Source organism: Homalodisca vitripennis, chromosome 6 (assembly GCF_021130785.1).
Source record: "Homalodisca vitripennis isolate AUS2020 chromosome 6, UT_GWSS_2.1, whole genome shotgun sequence".
Lineage (NCBI taxonomy): Eukaryota > Metazoa > Arthropoda > Insecta > Hemiptera > Cicadellidae > Homalodisca > Homalodisca vitripennis.
The window spans coordinates 45,454,338-45,465,929 of NC_060212.1; the positions used below are offsets into that span (position 1 = coordinate 45,454,338).

The following is an 11,592-nucleotide window of genomic DNA, read 5'->3' on the forward strand; positions in this document are numbered from 1 at the left end:
ATGGCACTGTATTGGGTAACCTATTTTATAATTTAAATAGCTCGGGATAGCTTCCTGTAAGGTGGTAAATCTCATTCCCAGCAATGATATGCTGAATACAAACATTGTCTATGGTTTACTACATGGTTTAGTTATTAAATAAATTAACTGTATTTAAGAATTATATTTGAATCTAATGTGGGATTAGTTTTTTCAGTGTTCTCTTAGCGGATGTTTTAATAAAAACACTCCCCTAAACACTCTGTGTGCGTTAAGTAACACTTTTTAACATGTGTACTCTTAATCTCAGATATATTACAGTATTTTAAAATAAAAAGTTGTGTTATAGAACTTTAACTTTGCTTTACCCCTAAATTGTGACAAATAATTTATTTTGTTTTCAAATCCAATTCACGACACAAAGATCACATGGAGGCTCACCTCAGTTTAATGAGGCTTTTCAATATGATTAATTGTTATGGATAACAGACTGCATGAATATTGTAAGTTCAAGTTATCAGTGACAGTGATCAGTAACAGTGGATACCAGGAAATGGGCTTTCAAGGAAGGAAATGTAGGAGGAAACCATGCAGACAGTGGATGAATTATATTAAACCGCAGAACCAGATGTTCTATACCGTTTGCCCATATTTTGTACAGCTTATCCTTCCGTTGTTTATAGCGTCTAAATCTCGTTTTTTTCCATTTTCAAAAGTACACCGTTCCATTATTATATTTGACAGAACTAGTAGATCATATGAATGGACTGGTTTAAGTTGTGAATGAAAATGACTGCCAGGAAGTGGTCTTGCAAGAGAAAGGAAATGTAGGAGGAAACCATGCAGACAGAGTATGAACGATATTAAACCGGAGAAGTAGATTTTATTGCCCTCTGCCCTTACTTTGTACATCTTATCCTTCCGTCGTTTATAACGTTTTAATCCCGTTTCTGACTATTACAATTATGATTACGATTATACAATTTCTATTATTATAGCTGTTAACTAAAACTTATTATATTTTACTTGTTTTATTTTTTTTGTAATTACTCTATATCAATGCATGATAATAGCGATCTAATATATAGTACATAAGTAGAAATACCTTTATCTTATTCATTTTAAACTACTTATTTTATGTGCAATGGATTATTGTAATGTTGAATTTAGTTAAGTTTGAAAATGTTCATTACTGCAATTTTTTTTTTTAAATTTTACGTTTATGTTTGAGCAGGTGTATAAGATATTGACGTAGGATGATGAGTAAGACAGAGGTAGAGTTCAGTCCTCGAAAATTAGTATCTTAAGCCGGAAAATAAGAACTCTACGATAAAGAACTATTGGGCGAAGATCTGTTTATAACATATGTCTTCTAAAACACTTTAAATTAAACTGTCCTTGCTAAATTCAAATTTCATTATTTTTTATTATATTTCTGTTCGATATAAAATATTAAGGTTTTCAAGGCTATTCACAGAGATACAGATAGTAAGATATTACGTGGTTTAGGAATAATTTGAGATTTTAATATGATTTGACTTAGCGTTTTAGTTAATGCACGTTTATACAAAACATTATAGGCTTTAAAATTTGCATCCAAGGTCCTTACATATGATATAAGTTTGTTCATATTTTTGCCAAATTTTAATGGCTTTAAAAAACCAAAACCATTTTGCCTAAGGTCAGCTTGCATGTCATTACCTAAGTCGTAGAAGGACCTATGTTCCGTTACTAACAATTTTCAATGATCTTTCTCTATCAGAATCTCAAAATATTTACTATTATGAAATCTGTGGCGAATACATAATTGATATACTCATATTAGTAGTTACTCGTATATGTGTGGTAGGATGTATTGTTAGCTTACAATCAAAACATTCTAATTCATATTATACAGTAATCAACCTCCCCTGACAGACGCGCCCTTACAATTAAAAGTAAAAAGAGATAAAGGTAAAATTTTACTTCAGCCAAAAGCCCACCGTGTATATTATTATTGTAGATCATGCTTCTCTAATGTATAAAATATTTAAAGCTAAATTTAACACCCCTAAGTTACAAAATATGTTGCGCCTGTATGTTATTAATTAATTTCTCAAAAACACAATAAGAATACTCATATTGTTCATACGATGTATCTCTGTGAGATCAAAGTGACAGAATTGTCATAAGATGATGCACACTATCCATGACTCCAATGATTTTAAAAACCAACTTTCTATTTTTTATTGTGTGTAACGTTCAACTTTCATAAAACGATTAAATGACACAAATAACTAATTTATCTTCTCGAATCACACTCAAGTGAAAGTATATGTAGCCCTTTATATGTAATCCTAAGAAGAGAAGCTCGATATATTACCTTGTAGCACTCGCCAGGTGCGCCAAATAGACACAAGCTGTGGTGAACGGTCTGGGGTAATATTGACTCTTGCCCACATAAGAACTGCTTTATTGCCGTCTGAGAGACAAGTTGGGTTGTACCTCATATATCACTCGAGTTTGCGTCGGTTGTGTCCACTTTAGTTACTCTCTGTGGCTTAGCTACGTTTTACTTTCTCCTTCACACACTCAATAAAAGATAATGTTGATGTTGTATTCATTTTTGTTTTCATTAAACCACATTTAAGATTAGTAATTTAAAAAAGTATGTTTTTTATCTTCCCTGCTTACGTTTTGGTATGTATGAGATTACATACCCATCGATGATATCCAAACGAATGCACAGCATTTATGTCAGTGAACGTTTTTGTGCAAAGAGATGTTTTGAGGGGAGAGGAAGCAAAATATATAGTTTAAAGTTTGTTATTGTCGAAAGAAGATTTGGAAGGATAATATAATTTCGGTCATTTGCCATCATCATACATTACAAATAAGTAGCTTTAACACTAAATTTGAGGATTGAAATTTACCTTTTACCTAAGTTTAGAAACCCTAAGGCATTACTACAAATTAAAACATGACAACGGAGTTTGTGCTCTGGGCTCCTGTGCGGTGACATTGCTTGTGTTCATTCTCTATAGTCTGGACTTCATACAGTTTGTCAGGTATAACATAATTACGTTACCTTTTCGTAGCAGTGTCGTGTAAAAATTTTTATTTTTTTCGCCTTAGTGTTTTATTTTTTGTTTTTTTTTACTGAATAATGGGATGAATACTCCAAAAGTATTTGATATGTTTTTTGTAGCATTTAACAATGGAAAATTTCAGAAATCTTATTATTTTTTCAAAGGACATTCTTATTTTAATCTAAAAGGATATATAAATTATGAGATTTATTTTCACAAATAAAGTTGTAAAATACTAAAAATGTTTTGTAAAACGTACATTGGCCACACTTCACCTTCCATAGCGTGCATGTTGGCCACAGTTCATATAGCTAAGTAAAGTTCATGTTGACACATGATACTCTAATCCACGTTGACATCCATGGTTAGTACGATAGGGATAATGCCTCTTTCAAAATTCAGGTCAGCCATAATAAAACAAGGGAAGAAATTACACCTGTGAATAATTTAGTTAACTTTTACATACACAAAAGTTGCTAACTCCGAATTCAAAAGTGTTTCTATGGTTACAACCACTATTTAAATTCCACTCAAGAAAATTCAACATATTTTTACAGCTAACACACGGTACACATTACATTACAAATTACATCAATCAAGTCTCACACAATTACATGATGTACTGAGCTCTTGGAACCAAATACATGACAGATTGTAAGTGCCGCCAATGCGCATTACTCACCATGGGGGTAAGCAAGTAACTTTCGTTCAAAATATTTTCAAATTAATAAATAATTACGCACTTAATAAGTTACTACTGTTAAAGATTAACATGCTGACACCAAAGTTGTATGAAGTACGTGGCTACATAAATTAAATTACTGATTATTATAAATTTGATATCATTTTTGTCAAGTATGTTCAACTCGATATGGATTGTTTTCGTATGACTTAACAAGTAAAGCTGCCCCAAGAGAGTTCACTCGTACCTTGGGCTATATACCTGTCGCTAGAACCTTCACTGGGTACTGGGAAAACGGTGAAATCAATGGATGTGCAGAATTAGCACATCATTGACCGTAAATTTGACGCTAGTTTACTTGAAGCGGATGATTGAGTAATTTGTGCACTCTTATCGTTAAAGGAATTTTTACAACACAGCGTGAGGAAGAAACTTTGACCTGATCACTTTGACAGTGAGGGGCTGACAGAGAACTACCCCCCCCCCAAGCAATAGTGACATGTCTGAGATAGTGTCCACTGTCCCTCCTCATTGTGTCTGTACCGTGAGATCACGAATGTGGCAGACCCAAACACAACCTTGCTCTTCCTGAAAATCCTGTTCAGTACTCTGGAAATAAGACAAAGGTTTTTTATAACTAAATATAACAAGGTAGGAGTACTATATTCGAGGCTTTGCCGAGGCTGCTTGAACATCGTATAACACATTCTTGAGCACTTAGTAATGAAGTTTCATGCAAAACAAAAAGTTTACAGTTAAATATACCACAAGATATCTTGCTAAATTATATATTCATATTTTAGTTAATTAATTATAATATCATCTTGATATTCAAAAAATAAAACATTCGGTGAGCTAGTAAGGGTAATACAACGCAAGAGTGCCAAAACTTTTTATGAATTTATAAAATTTATTATTCACTCTATTATATTTTATTTTCCATCTATGAATAAAAATATAAAATATTGAAACCTTATTTTATTTTTCTCAGTTTTTTTGTTTTTTTATTTTGCTATTTTGTCATTGCCATTATAGTTACCCATAAGACCAATAAAAAACATTTCGCCAATACTTAGCGAAATCTTATGGACTGACTTGCACCATCATCAAACTCAGTGTTCCGCGTATAAAAATGAAGCTTCTTACAAACTTTCAAGTCTATATGTCACTTTATTTTTTTGAGACATCATGGGTATAAAACTGTTCTACTCTCTACGCTCACCCAATAGAATGTATTGTTTCAAATTTTTATCTCAAATAAACAAATTAATAGATCAATCAATTATATAGCTAGAAAGAAGACGAATTAGTAATGGTAATTTTATAAATGGTTGGTAGTTGACCCAAAAGTCATTTAATACATATTCTTTTCCAATACAGAACTCAAACTATACGTAGTTTTAGTACCTTTATTGAATAATTTATTATTAATAGTATACTTATGCGCTTTCAGAAAAGATCCGGCTATTATTCACAATTCTGCATATCTAACTACTGTTTTGGGGTTTATGCTGATATAGTAAGTATCTCTTAAAGTAAGTATAACCAAATATACGATAGGCCATTTTATTAGAAAACTTAAATTTTGTATTGTTATTGAAAACTAAATTCTTTGTCAGAATTCATTTTAATTCTTAATTCATAGGAGAAAACTTAATATAACCGATTATGCTCTCTTTCTAATGTACAGTTTTAATTTACAAATATTTAAGTACTCAGTTTTTGTGTTACAGCAGAAAAAGTCATCATTTTGGGGCAATTTGCTGAGGATTTTGATATTTATAATCCTGTTGCTTTTACTTGCTTATGTGCTACTTGCCATATTTGCCCCAGAAGTAGCAGATTCGATACGGAAGAAGTTAAAAGAAATATGGCAAAAGCTAACAGGAGAAAAGTCAAGCGGAAGCGATGAAGATTCACGGGGTAACGGTCGTAAAGGTTCGAAGAAAAGTCGTAAGGATAAGAGCCGTGATCAGGATTCTGATGATGAGGAGAGAAGCCAGAAGGATGACAGTAATACAGACGAAAACGATCAAGGAGGTAAGAAGAAAGATTCTAAAAAAAGAAAAGGTGAAGCATCGAATAAGAAGAATAACAAGAAGACTCGAAAGTCTGATGATGCGAAAAGTAAAAAAGATAACAATTCTACAGATGAGGAAGAGGAAAGAAAGAAAAAAAGAATCCTCCAAAAAGAGAAAAGTCGAGCCCAATAAGAGAGAGGAAAAGAAAACCCCGAAGTCTGAAGCCAAACTTGATAGGCGGTCTGAAGATAACATATCTGTAGCTTCTCGTGATTCTAGCATTGGTCGTCGTTCTCCGTCAACTTCATCTCGACAACGCAACGTGGAAAATACGCGATCCAATTCAAGCCGAAAATCAAGGGAAAGGCTCAGAAATCATAGCTGATATTGTGATATAAAATGTTTCAATACAAAATCTTTTGGAGTTTTACAGGTTTACTCCCCAGGTGGGTTTACATAAAATTTATCTTTAAGCTGTACCTAGACAGGGCACATTAAACACTAAACAAAAATGTCGATATATTGGGGTGCAAGGGTAGACTATAGGTCTAATCTAGTGCGAAAGATTGGCATTGGAGTATGTAGCTCCCTAAGTGAGGCAGTTGCTAACCTAAATATAAACGCGTGCCAGCCCTGCCTCCTTTGACTGGAGAGGGTGGTACATAGCTGGACTCCACTTCTCCAAGGAGACATGGCTGAGAGATAATGCCGAAAACCTTCCTTATCGCTCTCGACAGGAGGCGGCTTCTACTCTCCACCTTGCCTATCCTTAATATCCTCCTACCTGTCACTTAGGACTAAGTGCAATGAGAGGTTTTTAGCTTCTTGTTCAAAGAGAACAAAAAACATTTGACTGATGAAATGTCACCAACAATAACATTCAGGAATACATCTATGCGGATTAAATATGTTGTTAATGACTTAGAGAGGAAATTAGAAATTAGATAGAAAAAACCTATTTATAAAAATAATAGCGTAGGCTAGCTGGTTTTATGAGACCGATGATAGTAACTTTAAAATCTGATCTCAATATGCGTGCTTGTCATTTGTAGATTTTGTCCGAACTGACAATATTTCTGTTAAAACTAAGAGCGTTTATATTGGACTACAGGAAGTTAAATATTAAAAAAAACAAGTCATCTCAATGGTTTTGTAATAACATTTATTTGTTCCATCAAATCAATTTTTTCATTTCAATTTATAAGACAATTTTAAAGATGCAATGTACTATCATGTGAGTTTTCTTATTGCACTGTTTAGCTAAGTACCAATAAAATCGATTTCTTTAATATTGTTTTACAAAATATCGTATAATTTGGTATAATGGAAACGTTTATATGTGAACTAATCTCATATTAGTGGGTTGTATAATTTCAAGTAAAACCTCTAAAATACCTTCGTGTAGAGTTGTAATTTTACTGGTATTTCTCTATCACAATGCTCTGCTATTATAAATGTAGGAGAAATTAAAATGAGAAAATTAAAAATACAATACAGTGATAGTGTTTTAAGTTTACCAGAAAATTTATTTCCCCCACCAACCCGTTAAAAATTACTCAGTCGTGGCTTATTTGGCGCAGGTGGAAATTCTGCTACCGGCTCTCCACTTGAGTATATCCAGATCTCATACACATTTATGAGGTTGTTGTTTCGTAACTTGTTTATTCAAATGGTTCACCTAAATACATATAGTTGGACATTTATCCAGCAAATACGTCTCGTATTTATTAAACAGCGAAATCTGTTCACAGTTGTATTAGCAGTAAAGGTGTAACCTAAAGTAGGTAAAATATTGCTTTTAGCTTCAAATAGTACTTTATAATCTCAGGTTAGTGAGAGTACCTAATTAGATTGGAGGTTCCATCAAAAATTACCAATTACCTTTTCAATGTTAAAGCAAAATTAAACAAATGAGCAGTCAGCCGGGTTTTGATTCAGAAGAGGTCAGGAGGGTATACTTGTGCTTCTTTAGACAAATTTTCTACTCAATTCATAGTTGATTTCTCACCTCACCCCTCCCCCCAAACCACCAACAACAAATGCAATATCATCATTAAATCATCAATATAACTGTAAAAACTGTACTCCTGTTATTCTTAAGTTTCTTATGAGAATTTAAGAGAAAATTATCATGATACAAGTGAGTTGAAAGGATTAGAGCCGTAATATGATTGGCTTAACCTTAAATAATCAATTATTTTAGCTGACATGTTCATTGTTAGTTTTGGAGTAATAACTGATAAACTACGATGGTTTTTTTCCTGTGAAACCAAAATCTTTGAATAATTAAATCCTTTTAAAATTGTTTGAATGAAGTGAAAATTTAAATAATAGTCCAAATTTTCAATATATAATCGAGTTCACGGACAAACTAAGCACACCAAACGCCACCATAAGTAAAACTAGTGATCAGAACATTTATTACAAATCAATTGTGCAGTATAACTTAACAGAAAAGTACTTGCGAAAATTGTATACGGTAACCTATGGAAAGTACAACAAATTAATCAATAAATAAAATAAACATAGAAGGCAATATCAGATTAATAATGGTCTGGCAGCCCGTGACACATTCATCGATGATTGGTTCAGCTGCAGCCAATCACGATAAAGCTCCTCCCCCTGCAATCACATGCGGATGTGCATTACTGGCATTGCCATCTTTTGTGTAACATTTGTTGACAGAAAATAGCTCTCTACAGTAAGGCAAAAGTATCTCATTGTTTAAATGCTTATGGCTATTTTGTAACTTTTATCAATGGGAATCTTACAATAGGCATTCAAGTGTTCATTTAAACTACTATTTTATTTGACTATTTTATATTCTATACTACATGAAACTATATAAACTAGGCTTTAGTTGTGGATTATAAATAAGTACTAACTGTATCTTCGGTAAATTTTATATGGTCTTGTTAAGCAGTTCTACTTTCGACATTTTAAAGTGGTCGTTAAATATAATGAATTCTTGTACAATTGTACCACGTGAAATGTACAAACAACTTATTGTTTGAAATTTTTGTCGATTAAAGGATTGTGAAGGACACAGGATATTCCGTAAATTTACCATCATTCAATAATACAAAGATTTAGTATCACATCGAACATAACATATAACTAAAATGCATCACATACTTATGTCTGGAATCACAACAAACATATTACACGATAACTATAAAACGTGTACTTAATAAAACATTCACCTCAGTAAGAGATCAGATTGCAGATTATTTCTACTCTTAACAACACAAATATATTTTATATATTTTCAGTATTTTTTAACGGTTAAGCTTTCCAAAAGAGAGTTTCCATTTATAAAGTAAAAATCATATTATGGTATTAAATAGATTATTTTATAATATATAAAATATAAAACTGTAATATGTTTTGTGTTATTCTTTCGGTGATAATTGTTTTAAAACTTTTTAGTGTTAAATATCGCATGCTTTAACAAAAGAGTAGGGTAGAGAGATGGTAAACTAAAAAGTTAGCACAAAAACTAATTTAGTTTCGTATGTACTGTTATTCTCTTTGTAAATTTATTCTCTGCCCCACATGTCCTGCTTTATGGTTTATAAAGAAAAACACTCCAACAATAAACTAATTTAAACTTAAAATATAAACTAATAGTTCATTTCTTTTGATGCCAGAGAGTGTATTACTTGAAAATCTAGATTCTAATCTAGCCAAGTAATTTATTTACCCTTATTTCTACTTTTTTATCAAAGATTTTACAAAATTCAGTTTTTCCAAAGTTTTACTAAGCATTTTGATACTAAATTTTACTTTAATTATTCCTGGCGTCATTTATTTATTTAATTGACTACTGTTATTCTCATAATATGTTTTATTTTCTGTTATATAATATGTGATTCGATATTTATGCAGTCCTATATACCGTAGCCCTTTTATTTAAATTTCCAAAATTCACCGAGACAGATTTTACAATTGATGGTTATATTAAATGCCCAGTTTTTTTCAAAACAAGGCAAAAAGTTGTAAAAGTGAGTGCTATTCAGCAATACAACTTTGAGATTTTAACAATTGTGATATGTTACGCTTTTGTTTTGGTTCAATCTTAGTAGTTTAATGAGTAAAGCAATTTATAAATGTATAAAAAGAAAGAGATTTTCTCCGGACATTTACCATCCTAATACAAGAAATCGTTAAGTAACACTATGTTTTAAAATCTGCAATCTGATCTCTCCCTAAGGTTGATAACTGATCTAAAAGGTAACTACAATCTACGTTAGAAAATGTCTGAAAAATCGTGTATCCTATACAAATTTTCCATCGTCTAAAACAAACTCTAAACAAAGAGTACAAAATGTATTGTTAAGAATTCACTCCGTGTTATTGTTAAGCCTAAACAAGTCACCTAACAGTACTTGATCATATTGACGTCAGCTCTAAACTGAAGAAGAAGACAGTTGAAATTTTCCGAAACGGGATTAGTGGAATTAGCAGGAATTTGTCCTTAGTTAAGCCTGTTATGCGACAAGTGTTCTGGCGTACTTTTGCCTTATAATATTGTCTGTCAAGGATTTTTTGAAAGTCAAACAAGACGTTAGTAGTAGAACTAGTAAATAAATTAAATTTCAAAAGCATACAATTTTTCAAAAATGTTTAGCTTTAAACTTAAATTGATAATAAATTATTATTTCTCAGAAACTTTCACATTTTGTCATCGCAAAATAATTTTGATGTCACGGTATTTGTACTGGTGTTTGGAATATCTGTCAAGTACTTGTTGTACATGGGGCAAGAAGGCGGTGCTTGAGTAACTAATACAAAGTCTAACACAACTCTCAACTATTGTATAAACTCGATACAGCGGTTTTACCTCTGTGGACACTTCTCTTTGTTTCAGCAAGAGACAGATTTTAAACTAAAATATAAATTGGCACACCTGTAGATACCATATTAAACCACAAGGAAAAACAAACCGTATTCTTTTCTTGTCTATTGTCAAATAGTCTATCACAACGTCGGTCACTTGAAATGTACAAACAAAAATACTTCTTTGTTTAAAGTTTGTTATTAACGATGGAAGATTTGAAAGTGCAATAGGATATCGGTGATTTGCCATCGTTATTTGTTATAAAATGTGTAACCCTATGTTTCAAGATCTACAATCTGACCTCTCCCTCTAGTGAATAACTAACCTAACACCTAACTACAATCTAGGTTAAAAAAATCAAATTATACCAGAATTACTTGGAGTCCAGCCCATGCTTTGTTACTGCACAGGATGCAAATCACAAGCACAAATCATAAATACGAGAAATCAAACTCACAATCACACGTCACACAAGCACAGGATTCTCCAAGTGAGATACTAACAAGAAAATCAAAGTCGGCACTTCCTGTGACATCGCGGCGTGTCATCTGAAACAATGGGACAGGAAGGCGATTGTTATGAGGTAGAAGGGTAAAGGAAGACACATCTGGCCCTATGTTTTGATCCTATACCTTAGTATCATAGTGGGTGTACGAATTTTGTTGTTTTAGGTTTGTTTAATTGTTAATATCTTTCTAGTTTCCAAGGTGGTTTTGATTCCCTCGACTGAAGGTTGACTTACCGGGTGGTCTGCTAATTTTATTCATAAAGCTTCAATAAGTTTCCATTGAAATAAATTTTCCTCGCAGAGTATTATGTTGGCTTTATCCCATTTCAAGTGATAATCTTCACAATGTTGAGTAGTTTTAGACCGTTCTACTAGTTCTTTCTTCTGATTCTTTTAATATTCATTAATTCCTAAATATTTAGTGGTCTTTTAGTCTAGCCTATGTACTCTGTGTTAAAAGAACATTTTTTACTGTAAACACAGGTTTTAGAGTC

The 11,592-nt window shown here is 32.2% G+C and overlaps 1 protein-coding gene across 1 annotated transcript; it reads left to right on the plus strand.

Annotated features, from left to right (window-relative positions):
• The first annotated feature begins 3,571 nt into the window (after positions 1-3,571).
• LOC124365183 (protein pxr-1-like) lies at positions 3,572-6,168 on the plus strand. The gene is made up of 3 exons (XM_046821136.1): positions 3,572-3,736; positions 5,183-5,248; positions 5,463-6,168. The coding sequence occupies exons 1-3, from the start codon at positions 3,692-3,694 to the stop codon at positions 5,940-5,942; spliced, it is 591 nt and encodes a 196-aa protein (XP_046677092.1). The 5' UTR covers positions 3,572-3,691; the 3' UTR covers positions 5,943-6,168.
• Positions 6,169-11,592: the final 5,424 nt, after the last annotated feature.